General features: G+C 34.8%; 1 protein-coding gene and 11 non-coding genes across 12 annotated transcripts; all 12 read right to left on the bottom strand.

The window, feature by feature from the left end:
• Positions 1 to 942: 942 nt before the first annotated feature.
• Positions 943 to 1,060, bottom strand: LOC125852352 (U5 spliceosomal RNA). Its single transcript, XR_007445010.1, has one exon. It is a non-coding gene; the product is annotated as a U5 spliceosomal RNA (small nuclear RNA).
• A 461-nt stretch (positions 1,061 to 1,521) lies between these two features.
• On the bottom strand, positions 1,522 to 1,682 carry LOC125852355 (U1 spliceosomal RNA). The gene has a single exon (XR_007445013.1). It is a non-coding gene; the product is annotated as a U1 spliceosomal RNA (small nuclear RNA).
• A 928-nt stretch (positions 1,683 to 2,610) lies between these two features.
• On the bottom strand, positions 2,611 to 2,771 carry LOC125852354 (U1 spliceosomal RNA). The gene has a single exon (XR_007445012.1). It is a non-coding gene; the product is annotated as a U1 spliceosomal RNA (small nuclear RNA).
• A 529-nt stretch (positions 2,772 to 3,300) lies between these two features.
• On the bottom strand, positions 3,301 to 3,418 carry LOC125852349 (U5 spliceosomal RNA). Its single transcript, XR_007445007.1, has one exon. It is a non-coding gene; the product is annotated as a U5 spliceosomal RNA (small nuclear RNA).
• A 1,475-nt stretch (positions 3,419 to 4,893) lies between these two features.
• LOC125852356 (U1 spliceosomal RNA) lies at positions 4,894 to 5,054 on the bottom strand. The gene has a single exon (XR_007445014.1). It is a non-coding gene; the product is annotated as a U1 spliceosomal RNA (small nuclear RNA).
• Positions 5,055 to 6,153: 1,099 nt separating this feature from the next.
• LOC125852351 (U5 spliceosomal RNA) lies at positions 6,154 to 6,270 on the bottom strand. The gene has a single exon (XR_007445009.1). It is a non-coding gene; the product is annotated as a U5 spliceosomal RNA (small nuclear RNA).
• A 654-nt stretch (positions 6,271 to 6,924) lies between these two features.
• LOC125852353 (U1 spliceosomal RNA) lies at positions 6,925 to 7,085 on the bottom strand. The gene has a single exon (XR_007445011.1). It is a non-coding gene; the product is annotated as a U1 spliceosomal RNA (small nuclear RNA).
• Positions 7,086 to 7,911: 826 nt separating this feature from the next.
• LOC125852348 (U5 spliceosomal RNA) lies at positions 7,912 to 8,029 on the bottom strand. Its single transcript, XR_007445006.1, has one exon. It is a non-coding gene; the product is annotated as a U5 spliceosomal RNA (small nuclear RNA).
• Positions 8,030 to 9,222: 1,193 nt separating this feature from the next.
• Positions 9,223 to 9,339, bottom strand: LOC125852350 (U5 spliceosomal RNA). Its single transcript, XR_007445008.1, has one exon. It is a non-coding gene; the product is annotated as a U5 spliceosomal RNA (small nuclear RNA).
• A 512-nt stretch (positions 9,340 to 9,851) lies between these two features.
• On the bottom strand, positions 9,852 to 10,012 carry LOC125852345 (U1 spliceosomal RNA). Its single transcript, XR_007445003.1, has one exon. It is a non-coding gene; the product is annotated as a U1 spliceosomal RNA (small nuclear RNA).
• Positions 10,013 to 11,020: 1,008 nt separating this feature from the next.
• LOC125852347 (U5 spliceosomal RNA) lies at positions 11,021 to 11,137 on the bottom strand. The gene has a single exon (XR_007445005.1). It is a non-coding gene; the product is annotated as a U5 spliceosomal RNA (small nuclear RNA).
• A 2,973-nt stretch (positions 11,138 to 14,110) lies between these two features.
• On the bottom strand, positions 14,111 to 15,190 carry LOC125852341 (WD40 repeat-containing protein HOS15-like; the record flags this gene model as incomplete). The annotated part of the gene is made up of 4 exons (XM_049532091.1): positions 14,111 to 14,324; positions 14,568 to 14,642; positions 14,979 to 15,052; positions 15,137 to 15,190. Coding segments are annotated over 4 exons (417 nt in total), but the record flags the coding sequence as incomplete, so codon positions are not given.
• Positions 15,191 to 15,196: the final 6 nt, after the last annotated feature.

The following is a 15,196-nucleotide window of genomic DNA, read 5'->3' as shown; positions in this document are numbered from 1 at the left end:
TGATTCTTATTTTTTTAATCCACAAATTATAAGTACAAGAACATTTCAATTTTTAGAATACCTTTATAGATGTCTTCGATTTCATTCACAGCCAGTAGTCTATAACCTATACTAAACTATCCGTAAGAAAATATTTATGACATGCTTGTAATTAGTCTGGTAGATGAAAAAATAAATAAAAAACATATAATCATAGAAATTGCTTGAATACTTTACTTTGGTCATTCCTATTTATAAAGATTGTTTGAGTGCCTATTATTATATCTATTGGGATATGATTATAGTGTTATATTTTGTTAATATTTAATTAAATTTTGAACAATGTCAATATTCTTTTTCTTACATTTACAAATGAAAGAGGTTGTAATTTTGAATCAGACAAAGGGTGCATGTACATGCAACAGTGATATATATTTTAAATATCTCTATTATAACTAACTTTACTTTTGTAGCTTTACATCATGAAAATGATAATGATCATTCAAAGAAAAACATATACTGATCAAATATCTACATTAGTTCGATAATATTACTTTCATTTGATAAATTTTCTTAATATCTATGCGGCTATAGAAGGAATCAAATAACAATGCAAGATTTTCTACACATGAATTATTTGCACTTTGATCCGACATTGCTCTTATCACATGTAGACAATGTAAAAGAAACAAGAAAATGAAGTTAAATGTTTGGTATGCTAATTGATTTACATAACTAAATTTAGATGTTCAAACAATCCATTGTGTTATGTATATTCCATCATTTCAATTTTAGTTCTGGTCATCACAAACATATTACCACATTAGTTATATAATTTTAAGATGTTGGACTAATTAGCATGTGATTCACGTGGAAAGCACGTTCCCAGAGACTAGTAATAAAAAAAACATTAGTATAACATTATAAGACCATATTAGAAAAGTTGGAACTAGTATTGTTGGGGTACTCCTAAAGAAGAAAACTCCTTCAAAAATTGGCGTATGCCACTGATTGCAGCATGCACACGGTATTCTTTAGTAAAAGGCAAAAAAATAGTTCGCTTTGTGCTCACTGCGTGAGTTTCGAAGACAATTTGTGCTGCATTTTTATATTGTGACAAAGTTTGTACTTACTCGTTATTTATCGATGTAGTACTCACCTCATTTAATCAGAAAATATATGTTTCTTATTTGGCCTTCTAATTTATGTTTCTTAGACTCTTCAAAAATATGTTATATGTTGTCATACTCATGTTAGATCCTCTAAAATGTACTACTTCTCGAGGACAAACTACAAACATGCACCCGAATGTTAAACGTTGCCACAGTCATACAAGATCTTCTAAAATGCACTACTTCTCAAGGACCAACATGCACCGAGTTTCTAAAATGCACTACTTGATGAGGACAAACTGCCAACATGCACCCGAGTGTTAAATGTTGTCGTGTCAAATCTTCTAAAATGCACTACATTTTATTTATCACTGTTTAACAAAAACCAAATATAAGTTAACCAAAAGAAGGAAATTTTATTTAAGAATTGGTAGGGGCTGCGCGAACGCAGGCCCCTGCTGCAACAAATTATGATGTTGGCTCGATCACTTGGGCCGACCTTAGGTAGGCACCCCTCCAAAGTGCAATGAAGGTCACAAACCTAGGCCATGGGTCTTATTGATCGCCCATTGACCCCGTCCAGGTAAGTATGTTTCTTGTTGCTCTTCCTATTCTTTTATATCCATCTAGATCTTTGTTTTTCTTTGTGTCAGCCGATAAGGGACATTTTGCCCTTGGTTTTTGATCTTTTCTTTTATTTATGGCACCACATAGACAACAAACAGGATGATAGACATTATATTTGAGTGGACAATATTATTGAACTTTTTATTAGATAGTGTTTTAATGAATTTTTTTTGTTAGTTAGAGATGTATAATAACGTCCAAGGGCGGAGCTAGGGGTGACAATTGGGTGTGTTGAGTCAAATTTGGATGGGTCATAATGGGTTGAGCCAACAATCAGATCAAGATCCAACCCAACCCAAATTTTCTTGGGTCAAAATGGATTGGGTCATGGGTTACAATAAACATTACAGTTCAAGACCCGACCCAACCCAAATTTACTAAGCGTAATTATTTTACTTGTTCTTTTAAATTATTTTAGTATCTAATTAAAAAAAAAATCTTTGTTATGGTTATATACAATATATCAAATTGAAAAAAAAGTTTTTTAAAAATATTTGAATAAGATTTTTCATGAGTCAATTCAGATTACATATCAACTCAATTTTTAATGGATTGGATTGAGCTAATGAATAGGCAAATTATTTTAAGCGGATTAAATGGATTGAACGAGTTGAGTTTGATTTTGCCACCCCTACACAAAGCTAGGTTGAAAATTGAAAATGCACAAATAGGAAAGAAATGTTAGAATGTTGTTGCGCTTAAGTGAGATCCTCTAAAGTGTACTACTTCTCAAGGACTAACATGCACCAATAAAAAAATGTAGTAAAATGTTGCCACACTAATGTTACATCCATTAATCCAAATAAACCAATAGAAAAATGTTCTAGGGTTGAAATGGACCCTTAGTTATACACGAATAGTAAGTAAAGAAGAAAATTTTGTTAAAGAATTGGTAGGGGCCGCGCGAACGCAGGCCCCCTCTGCAACAAATTATGACGTAGGCTCGACCACTTGGATCGACCTTAGGTAGGCACCCCTCCAAAGTGCAATGAAGGTCACAAACCTAGGCCATGGATCTTATTGATCGCCCATTGACCCCGTCCAGGTAAGTATGTTTCTCATTGTTCCTTCCTAAACTTTTATAACCATCTTAATACTTGTTTTCCTTTGTGTCAACCGATGAGGGAAATATTGCCCTTCATCTTTTTATCATTATCTTTTTTCATTTAATATCAAACAAATCTTTATCATACTCTTGGAAAAATTTAACTTTATTGCAAAAGTTTCTCAACTTATAGGGTGCTTTTGGTAGAGAGGAAAACAGTTTTCATGAAAAGTATTTTTTTTTCTTCTTACTGAATAGATCCATAATGTTATTTCTTCTTTTCGTTTTATTCTTCATACAACCGCGATGTCTTTGACCTGTGTGCACTTTGACTAATTATATGTGGTACCATATGATGTTAACTTAAAAATGTGCACTGGGCAATCTGATATCGTCCTTTTTGTTTTTTTCTTCTTGTTATTACCATGGTGTCGTGTTATTATAAAAGAGTGTCACTATTTTATAATATCAGAATATAAACAAATGTTACTACGAATAAGAATACTTGTAGAAAAGGTCAAAAACTAGTATTGTTGGAGTCCTCTAAAGAAGAGAATCCCTCCAAAAATAGGCGTATGCCACCGATTGCAGCGTGCACACGGTATTCTTTAGTAAAAGGCGAAAGAATAGTTCGCTTTGTGCTCACTGCGTGGCTGCGTGAGTTATTAATCTAATTTGTGCTGCACTTTTATATTAAGACAAAGTATGTATTTACTCCTTGTTTGTCAATGTGGTACTCAACTCACTCATGCTCTCTATTTTTTTTCCTTCAAGGTGTTCGATGAACCATCACATAGGGTGTTTTCAACTGATCAGTTCGGAAAAAATAAGAGTTGCGTTTATTTATATTGCATCTTCTATGGTTACTTTAAGTAGGTCTTATCATCTACGTTGTTTGGACTCTTCAAAAATATTGTTGCACCGGACCTATGTTGGATCCTCCAAATGCACAAGTCACCTTGTTTTATAGAGTTCGAGTAACATATATAGTTTTATAATGGGATCGAGTAGTGAATGGAACCTTGTCTTTCAGAGCTAAGATTTTATCACTCCTCAGAAGAAGTCTATATAAAAAAAAAATATTTTGAATCATTGGGTGTCTGTCAATGTGACGGAAGTATCAGTATGTTGTTGGGCTAAAATAATACGAAGATACTCCTAACATGTTGTGATATTGTTAGCTATGGATCAAAAGCCACACGATTTCGATGATCTATTCATAGACTTGTTAGCTCCACAACTCTAGCAAATTTGGCAAAGTTGGTTCACCTAACACATAAAAGGTCTAAGTTTAATAATCATCACGTTAGAACTAATACTAATAGAGACCCGTAGCGTAGTGGCTATTGAGTGCAGAAGTATACGAGGAATGCAAGATTGAATCCTTGAGTTACTTTTTAAAATAGTAGAGAGCCGTTGAATATCTGAACTTTAAACGTGAAGTTCTCCACCATAACTGTTGGGTTTTAAAGGTGTGAACAGGAAATGAAGGGTTGTGACTCTCCTGAAGGGTTGTGACTTTGCCAAAGAGTTGTGACCTTTATGAAAGGTTGTATCTTTTCTAAAGGGTTGTGATCGTTTGAAAGGTTATGCATTTTCCAAAGGGTTGTGACCTTTCTGAAAGGTTGTCTTTTTTCCAAAAAGTTGTGACTTTTACCCTTTGTTGGCTATAAATAGAGAGGTTTTCTCTCATTTTTCTGCATTGAATTCTTCCCTTCTCTTGCATACATTTCTTACAAAATAAAATCGATCGATCGTGTTTGTGTGTGTGATTCGTTGCTGTCATTTTGAGTTCGTTGAAATTATTGAAGTTTGAGGTACCGCTACTTCTTTAATGGTTAATCCGTTTTATATTGGGAGGAATTAATCTGCAACCTCGGGTACTTGATGGGATTAAATTTCTTAAGGACACACAGTGGGTTCTGTGGACTCGGATTAGTTCTTTGCTTTTTCCTTTCATTTTTTATTATTTCTGATTAGGTAATCTGAATACAAGAGATAACAATAACTAACAAGAAGTGAATGATAAGACTGGAGATGGACAATCTTACCAGTTCCCCACTTGCATTCGCGCAACCCCTACCAAGAGACTAAGCAAATCTGAAACAAGAAATTTTTGCTTAAGAATTGGGTAGGGCCACGCGAACGCATGCCCCCACTGCAACAAATTATGACGTAGGCTCGACCACTTGGGCCGGCCTTAGATAAGCACCCCTTCAAAGTGCAATGAAGGTCACAAACCTAGGCCATGGGCCTTATTGATCACCCATTGACCCCGTCCAGGTATGTAAGTTTCTTATTGTTCCTTCCTATTTTTTTATAACCATCTTAATACTTGTTTTCCTTTGTGTCAACCGATGAGGGATATATTTGTTGGAAAAATACTACAATATTGATATTGGACTAAAATTATAAAGTAGTAAATAACTTAACACAAACACTGTGTCGTGGCAAGCCACTGCCTTGAACGCGATTTTGGCCTGACTCTGGTGCAAATCGTTGTAGCCGATCGCTCCCCAAGGTTCCACAGTTATTCTCAAACACGTGCACTCATGGCTGAAAGTTTGGAATTGCACAAAAACAATTGCCCGGAAATCTACAATAGGGAGAATGATTATTTAAGCCAATAAAGAAATTGGTGAAGGAGATAGTAAATGAAAGAAAGGACATTTGTTTTTTTTCTTCTCTGTGTTTAGCTCCCAAATGATATCCTTAAATAGGAAGATTATTTACGTTTTCATCCATCAAAAGAATGTAAGAAATTAACGTATAATCAATGTAATGAAACATTACTCTTACATGACAAATTTGTTATAATACAAAAGTAACTTCAAGTCTTCTGAATATTTTCTTACGAAGTTAAGAAACTGACACTTGAGATAAATGTGAACCATTAATGTGGAAGTAACTCTCCTACTTCACATATACTAACGACTTAGCAATGTTCACATATATTAATTACGGAGAGCTAAAAGATGTAACTTATCCTTTTCATTAAAAGAAAAGGAATATTATCCACAATATTGCCTTTCATCTTCTTCTTATTATTTTTTGTTTCATTTAATATCAAACAAATCTTTATCATACTCTTGAGAAAATTAAACTTACTGCAAAAGTTTCTCAACTTATAGGGTGTTTATGGTACAGAGGAAAACATTTTTCATGAGAAGTATTTTTCCTTCTAACCGAACAGCTCCATAATGTTATTTCTTTTCGTTTTATTCTTCATACAACTATGATGTCTTTGACCTATGTGCACTTCGACTAATCCTATACTATATATATGATGTTAACTTAAAAGAGTGTCACTATATTATAATATCAGAACATAAAAAATGTTATCATGTATAAGAACACATGTAGAAAAGGTTAAAAACTAGCATTGTTGGGGTCCTCTAAAGTAGAGAATCCCTCCAAAAATTGGCGTATGCAACTAATTGCAGCGCGCACACGGTATTCTTTAGTAAAAGGCGAAAGAATAGTTCGCTTTGTGCTCACTGCATGGCTGCGTGAGTGCTTAACCAAACCTTAGCTGCACTTTTATATTGGGACAAAGTTAGTATTTGCTCGTGTTTTATCAATGTGGTACTCAACTCACCCCTTCTTTTCCTTCAAGGTCTTCGATGAAACATAGCATAGGGATTTTTCAACTGATCAATTCGAAAAAAAATAACAGTTGTTTTAGTTTAAATTGCTTCTTCTATGGTATAATCTACGTTGTCTAGACTCTCCAGAAATGTTGTTGCACTGAACCCGTGTTGGAGCCTCCAAACGCACAAGTCACCTTTTTTTATTGAGTAGCGTGTGGAACCTTGCATCTCAGAGCTAGTTTAAATTGCTTCTTCTATGGTATAATATACGTTGTGTAGACTCTCCAGAATGTTGTTGCACTGAACCCGTGTTGGATCTTCCAAACGCACAAGTCACCTTTTTTTATCGAGTAGCATATGGAACCTTGCATCTTAGAGCTAAGATTTCTCATCATTTTTTTAGTCCATGTAAATTAGATAAAAGGATACATATGTTACTGGTTTTCATGGTCCAACTGAACAGATTATTTGTGCAACTATTATACAAAAGTTCAAAATATACATCAGCAATGCTTGGCTACAAATAAAACATAAAACAAAACAAAAATAAGAAAATTTTGCTTAAGAATTGGTAGGGGCTGCGCGAACGCAAGCCCCCGCTGCAACAAATTATGACGTAGGCTCGACCACTTGGACCGACCTTAGATAAGCACCCCTTCAAAGTGCAATGAAGGTCACAAACCTAGGCCATGGGTCTTATTGATCGCCCATTGACCCCGTCCAGGTAAGTATGTTTTTGGTTGTTCCTTCCTACTTTTTTATTCCCATCTTAATACATATTTTACTTTGTGTCAACCGATGAGGGATATATTGCACTTCATCTTCTTTTTTTTCATTATTTTTTTCATTTAATAGTAAATAAATCTTTACCATACTCATGGGCAAATAAAAATAAGATTAAAAAGCCTTGTGAATTTCAGTATTGAGTAAATCATAACCTTTGGGCTGGCCTAGTAGTTTGGGCTTTGGGACTTCCATGTTGGAGGTCTCAAGTTTGAAACCGCTTGCCAGTGAAAGCAAGGGGTTTGCCTTCTAGGTCGAGCTCGTTGCACCGGGTTTATCTAGTGCGGATTACCTCTGTGCGCACCCAAAGGATAGCAACTGTGGTTTCCCTTGTTATTAAGAAAAAAAGAGTATTGACTAAATCATATAATCCAATTTTAGTGACAAAGTCAAGTGTCTAGTTGTACTGAGATCAAAGGTGTTGTGTAGAAACCGATGTTAACAAAAATCTATACTTAATGCAAAAGCTGCTCAACTTATATGTGTGTTCCATATGGACGAAAATATTTTTTTCTTCATACCGAACACTTCCATAATGTTATTTCCTTTTTTTCGTCTTTTCATACAACCGATCTTGATGTCTTTTCAACCATGATGTGTTTGGCCTATGTGCACTTCGACTAATCCGGACCAAATCAAACGAGCCAAGCATAAACTAAGTCAGAAAAAGCAGTTTGCATTTTTTGTTAAGCAGCACAAATTTTGCTCATATAAAATACTATATATTATATTATTGTAAGACAAGTATTTTAAAAATTGAAACTAGAATTGTTGGGGTCCTCTAAAGAAGAGAACCCCTCCAAAAATAGGCGTATGCCACTAAATGCAGCGCTCACACGGTATTCTTTAGTAAAAGGCGAAAGAATAGTTCGCTTTGTGCTCACTGCGTGGCTGCGTGAGCTCTTCAATTAATCTGTGCTGCATTTTTATATTGGGACAAAGTTTGTATATACTCGTTTTTAATCAATGTGGTACTCATCTCACTTACTCCTTTATAATATTGTTCTCTGCTTCTTTTTCAGTAACTTTATGATTGAAAATCTAACATGTTTTTCAAATACAAACTACTTAAGTTGTCCTGTTGTATACTTTCTCGATCATCTAATTTAAGATATGATTTCGATATCACTCATGACGACCCTGACAATTAAAAGAAAGAATTTCTCAAACTCCATCATTAAGAAGGAATTGAGGGTTTGCTCCCAGAGTGCTTCTGGTTTTATAACATTTGGTCTCAAACAACTCTATTTTATCATATTTTAAGCAAAGGGGGACGGATGATGCTCTTGATAGACTCATTAGTTCCGCAGCTCAGGCAAATTTCTCATCATTTTCATGTAAATAGTGAAAGGATGCAATTTTCATGCTCCAACTTAACAGATTATATGGAGAAAATGATCAAAATGGTCCTTAATGTATAGGGATTACTTTATTTTGATCCTTAACATATTCCACATAATGTATATGGTCCTTAAAATTTCTTCTGAATTCTAGTATGAGGAAAATATTTTTCATGAAAAACATTTTTCCTTCTTACCGAACAGCTCCATAATGTTATTTCCTTTTTCGTTTTATTCTTCATACAACCGTGATGTCTTTGACCTGTGTGCGCTTCGACTAATTCTATGAGGTACATTATGATTTTAACAGAAATGCTAACTTAAGATGTGCACAGGGCAATCTGATATTCATCCCTTTCGTTTTTTTCCTTGTTATTACCGTGGTGTATTGACACATTTATGTGCACTTCAACTAATTCTATGCTTGGACAAAGTCAATGTGTAGCTTACAGGTTCAGCGAAATGCGGTAGCTTTAATTCTCTATGTTTGCATTTTTTTGTTTCACAACTAGAATTTGCTCCTCCATATCATTTCCCTCTTGTCCGTCCTTCGCCCTTAATCAGAAATTTCGATTTGAAGGATGTTCAATAAAATGGAACACTGATTGAAAAACTCTCATTGAATTAGTAACTGAGTCAATTTTTATCTACCCTTCACAAATATTGGTCCCTATATTATAAAAACAGAATATAAACAAAGACTATGAATAAGAATACATGTATTGGTTAAAACTAGCATTGTTGGGGTCCTCTAAAGAAGAGAATCCCTCCAAAAATTGGCGTATGCCACTGACTACAGCGCACACACGGTATTCTTTAGTAAAAGGCGAAAGAATAGTTCGCTTTGTGCTCACTGCGTGGCTGCGTGAAATCTTGAGTCAATCTGTGCTTACATTTTATATTGGGACAAAGTTTGTATTTAGGCATGGTTTATCAATGTGGTACTCAACTCACTCCTACTCTCTGCTTCTTTTCCTTCAAGGTGTTCAATGAAACATCGCACATGGTTCAATCAATTCGGAAAAAGTAATAGTTGTGTTTGTTTAAATTGCTTCTTCTATGGTATAATCTACGTTGTTTAGACTCTCCAAAAATGTTGTTGCACCGGACCCGTGTTGGATCCTCCAAATGCACAAGTCACCTTTTTTTATCAAGTAGCGTATGGAACCTTGCATCTCAGAGCTAAGATTTCTCATCATTTTTTTAGTCCATGTAAATTAGTTAAAAGGATACATATGTTACTGGTTTTCATGGTCCAACTGAACAGATTATTTGTTCAACTGTTATATAAAAGTTCAAAATATATATCAGCAATGGTTGGCTACAACTAAAACATAAAACAAAACAAAAGTAAGAAAATTTTGCTTAAGAATTGGTAGGGGCTGCGCGAACGCAAGCCCCCGCTGCAACAAATTATGACGTAGGCTCGACCACTTGGGCCGACCTTAGGTAGGCACCCCTCCAAAGTGCAATGAAGGTCACAAACCTAGGCCATGGGTCTTATTGATCAACCATTGACCCCGTCCAGGTAAGTATGTTTCTTGTTGCTCCTTCCTATTCTTTTATATCCATCTAGATCTTTGTTTTTCTTTGTGTCAGCCGATAAGGGACATTTTACCCTTGATTTTTGATCTTTTCTTTTATTTATGGCACCACATAGACAACAAACAGGGTGATAGACATTATATTTGAGTGGACAATATTATTGAACTTTGTATTAGATAGTGTTTTAATGAATTTTTTTTGTTAGTTAGAGATGTATAATAACGTCCCAGGGGGAGGAGCTAGGGGTGGCAATTGGGTGTGTTGAGTCAAATTTGGACGGGTCATAATGGGTTGAGATAACCACCCCTAAGCAGAGCTAGGTTGAAAAATTCAAAATGCACAAATAGGAAAGAATGGTTTTTTTTTTGTTATACGTAAACTATTGAAAGATTTCCTTAGTCACATACTCAAGTTCCATACATGACCTTTAGTGATTTTCACAATTTTTAAGTCCAAAATTTTGAAAATTATTTTCTTACTCCGAGCTTGAACTTAGCTCTTTTCCATTAATAATAAGCATACGTGTTAACTTGACCTTATAGCTAACATCTATGTCCTCCAACTTCGTATCTGTACAAATAGGCATTTAAAGTTGTATAAGATTGAACAAATAGACATATATGTCTTATGTGGCGTTCTAAATGGAAATTTGTATCTTATGTGACGTCCAACATGTATTATGTTATGTAACACAACTAAAACAAAGTTAAAGAGCACATTTGTTTATTATGTCTTTAATTTTCCCTTGCCATTTTGCAAAACAAAGGTATAAGAAGGGCATACATAAATAAAATGTATACGAAGGACAAACATAAAAAGTGTTGAACAAATTACATGGAAATTTGTATCTTACATGGCGTCAAATATATATTAGGTTATATAGATCAAGTTAAAGGCACATTTATGTATTAATGACTTTCAATCTTCTCTTGCCATTTTGTAATAACACAGCTATAAGAAGGACAAACGTAAAAAATATGTTGAACTAGAATTGTTGGGGTAATCTAAAGAAGAGAACCCCTCCAAAAATTGGCGTATGCCACTAATTGCAGCGCGCACACGGTATTCTTTAGTAAAAGGCGAAAGAATAGTTCGCTTTGTGCTCACTGCGTGGCTGCGTAAGTCTTTCAGCTAATCTGTGCTGCATTTTTATTAGGACAAAGTTTGTATTTAATTGTGTTTTATCAATGTGGTACTCACAAGTCAGTCCTTCAATATCTATAGAAACGACTTAAATTCGTCCTTTATACTTTCTCGTATGATTAAAATATTAATAGTTGAATTCCGATTAGTGGTGGAGTCAGGATTTTCGTGTATCGTATCATATAAATGTAGGAGATATTGAATGGATTGAAATCTGAGATTGATCTTCTCAATTGACAAATAGCAGAAACTTTTCAAACGTTTTTAGGCATTAAAATGCAACTTCCTGTGACCCTGAATCCACGTTATTGATGCATCTCAGACCGGCCAAAAGGCGTTGATTCACCCCGTTTCTAATAATTGGGAAGATGTTCTCTTGATGGGGCGGACACTCNATCAGAGAATTATTAATGATGACAAAGAAAGAAAAGAGAAACAAATTCTGAAAAAAATATTTAACCTTGTTAGAAACTTGAAAGTTGAAGGTTATTGGTAAAGAAGTTCTTCAATCACCCATCTATGGCTTCAATCGAAAATGAAAAGTTGAGTGTACCCAAATGAAAGAGAGATTCTTACTGCAATGAAGAAGAGAAGAAACATGGAAGCTAAGACCAAAGCGGCGTTGTGAAAGCTTATCAATGAAAAGTTGAGTGTAGCCAAAAGGTTTGAAGGGTAGTTTTGTCATTTAATAAATTTATCCCATCACAAATTGTGATGGGATTACTATACCACCCTTTTGAAGGGATAACTTATCCTGGCACTATTTATTAATCTCAGGATAAGTTGTCCCAAACTTCCCAACCAAACACTCAGTTAAGTACCACTAAGGCTTTATCCCAGGACTATTTGTACCTATCCTTCACACCAAACGACCCCTTGCAGTCTTATTCATCTTAGCAAATCAAATATGGAGTGTTGTGAATTTTGTTAAAGAAATCTCAAAATTGCTTCGTTTGAGTTAGATGACTATCTAGAAAAGTTGCATAGTACCATATTTCAATAAAAAATGGTTGAAAGATATAGAAGACAAGATATTGGACCCTCTTCGATTAGGAGCTCCAATTGTGCGCAAAGAGCGTTCAGAAGGTATTGGGACAATCTAAAAAAACACTCCACCAACTCGTGGGAAAACAAGTAAATACAATACAAGTCTTTATTTAGTTATAATTTTCACAATAAGCTAATTAATTTTATTTATCTACAGAAAAATATCAAGTTATCACATCACTAGTAAAACAAATTGTTTGAGGATAATAAATATACTACATATATGGAAACCTTTACGGAACCCTCCGCAGGGAGTAGGAGGAGCAGTATGTACAGTCTCACAATTATTAGAGTCCATTTTGGACATTTAGGGGCCAATTAACAGGATTTTTGCGATTTTCTCACTTTTTAGTGTGTTAGCCCATGAATATTTTAGTGATATATATAGCTTCTGGATGATTTCTTTGCGAAACCATTACGAAACCCTCCGTAGGGAGTTGGGGAGCAGTACCTACATTCTAACAATTTTAAGAGTCCATTTTGGGTATTTAGGGGCCAATTTACATGAATTAAGAGTGTTTCTTAGTTTTTTTGTGTATGTTAACCCAATAATCTTTTGGTGATATGACTTGCAATAATTTCGTTGTGAAACCTTTACGAAACCCTCCGTAGGGAGTTGGTGGAGGACAACATACAATCTCACAATTTTTAGAGTTTGTTTTTGGCATTTAGGGACCAATTTACAGGAATTAGGCGTTTCACTCAATTTTTCGTGTGTATTAGCCCATAAATATTATGGTGATATGGCTTCCAGATGATTTCTTTTCGAAAGCTTTACGGAACCATCCATAGGGATTTAGGGGAGCAGAGAGTACAATCTCACAATTTTTAGAGTCCATTTTGCGCATTTATAGGCCAATTTACATGAATTAAGCATTTTTCTTAGTTTTTTGTATGTGTTAGCTCATGAATATTTTAGTGATATGTCTTCCAGACGATTTCTTTGTGAAACCTTTACAGAAACCTCCGTAGGGAGTAGGGGGGAACAATATGTACAATCTCACAATTATTATAGTCCATTTTGGACATTTAGGGGCCAATTTATAGGAATTAGGCGATTCACTCAATTTTTCGTATGTGTTAGCCCATAAATATATTGGTGATACGACTTTCATATTATTTCCTTGCGAAACCTTTACGGAACCCTTCGTAGGGAGTTGGGAGAGCAGCACATATACTCTCACAAATTTTTGACTCCATTTTACTCATTTAGGGGCCAATTTACCGGAATTAAGTGATTTTCTTAATTTTTTGTGTGTACACATGAATATTTTGGTGATATGTCTTCCAAATAATTACTTTGCGTAATCTTTACAGTACCCTCCGCAGGGAGTTGGGGGAACAATACGTACAATCTCACAATTTTTTAGAGTCCATTTTGGGAATTTAGGGGCCAATTTATAGGAATTAAACCATGATTAGTTTGGTGATATGACTTTCGAACAATTTATTTGAAAAACCTTTATGAAACCCTGTGTAGGGAGTTTTGGGAGCAACACGTACAGTCTCACAATTTTTAGAGTCCATTTTGGGGTCTTTTTACAGGAATTAGACGATTTTTCAGTTTTTCGTATGTTAGCCCATGAATATTTTGTCATAAAAAATCAGGCTTGATACCAACTTTATTAATAAGTCAGAATATTCTATTTAGACATTCAAATTAGGCATGTCCAATTGAAGCATGACTTAGATCAAATGTCTAACTGGAATATTTTGACAAGTTTAAATAGTTAATTATGTATTAAGCCGAAAAAGAACCTCTACATGATTGCTAAAGCAATGAAAGAATGCATGATACAAAACAAAGTCTTACACCATATGTCCAAATAAGTGCATAAATTAACTAAAATGAAAAATTTTCTGTTCCCAAGTCCTTTCAAAGCTACCCAACCTCTACGATCACATATCATACACACAGACCTTCTTGTTTGCGAAACAAGCTGCAACCTTGTTGCCTTCCTTGTTTGAACACACTTCAAAAATGCAGCCATCACCATTGAAAGTTTTTACAATCTTGGCCTCCTTAACTGACCATATATTCATGCATTTATCCAATGAGCCACTTGCCAAGTACTCACCGTTCGGGCAAAATGCAATAGAATAGACAGGTTCCCTGGATTCAAAATGGAAGAGTACCTACTTAATTAGTAAAACAAAAACATTCAACAAGAGCAATACAAAGATTTGATGATCTAAAAGAAAGATATACAAATATTGATAGTTCAACTGAGTAAACAAACTTCATAATACTCGAGCCTATCAATATTTGACAGTTAAATAAGTGTGAATATATTAAGAGTGCCTTACTATCTCCTGTGTCCATTCCAAGTAGACATAATGAGTTAATATCCATTACCTGTGACCGTTCAAGCTGTGAAGAAGATGTCCCAGTTCAACATCCCATAGCTTCACGGTAGAGTCAAATGAAGCACTACACAGACAATAAAACAAAACCAATAAGCTCAAAGAACTAAAAAGGTTAAGTGCTATACATAAAATCAGCACATACATAAAAACAAATTGCTGGACGGTTAAAGTGAAACTGTATCTCTCTGGGTTATTTTTACTTGCAAGGGGATTACGGGCCAGGTTGCAATCATTCTAAAATTTGAAACTCAACTCTTGAGGCTTGAATGTTTGCTGGGGCTTTTGAGCCTTGCTTCAAAGCTTAAGTGCGCTTTTAGCATATATCTGTTACTCTTCTACTTAAAGAATTGGTGCGTTGAACAAAATTTGCCTAGAAAAATGTAACTACTAACTAGCATACCTTGCCAGCAACAACTGATTATTCGGATTGCTTGTACCAGCGCCAGTTGGACTCCATTTGATGGTATATATCTCCTAACAAAAACATATTACTCAGTAGCTGATGTTTGATTTGATTAAATGAATCAACAAAGAAAAAGAAAGAACAAAAATAGATACTTTGCGATGTTCTCTGAAATCATACAAGCAGACATCTTGTTTCATGCTCCATATCTGCAC

Source organism: Solanum stenotomum, unplaced genomic scaffold (assembly GCF_019186545.1).
Source record: "Solanum stenotomum isolate F172 unplaced genomic scaffold, ASM1918654v1 scaffold34104, whole genome shotgun sequence".
NCBI lineage: Eukaryota > Viridiplantae > Streptophyta > Magnoliopsida > Solanales > Solanaceae > Solanum > Solanum stenotomum.
This window is presented reverse-complemented; position numbering and strand designations above follow the sequence as displayed.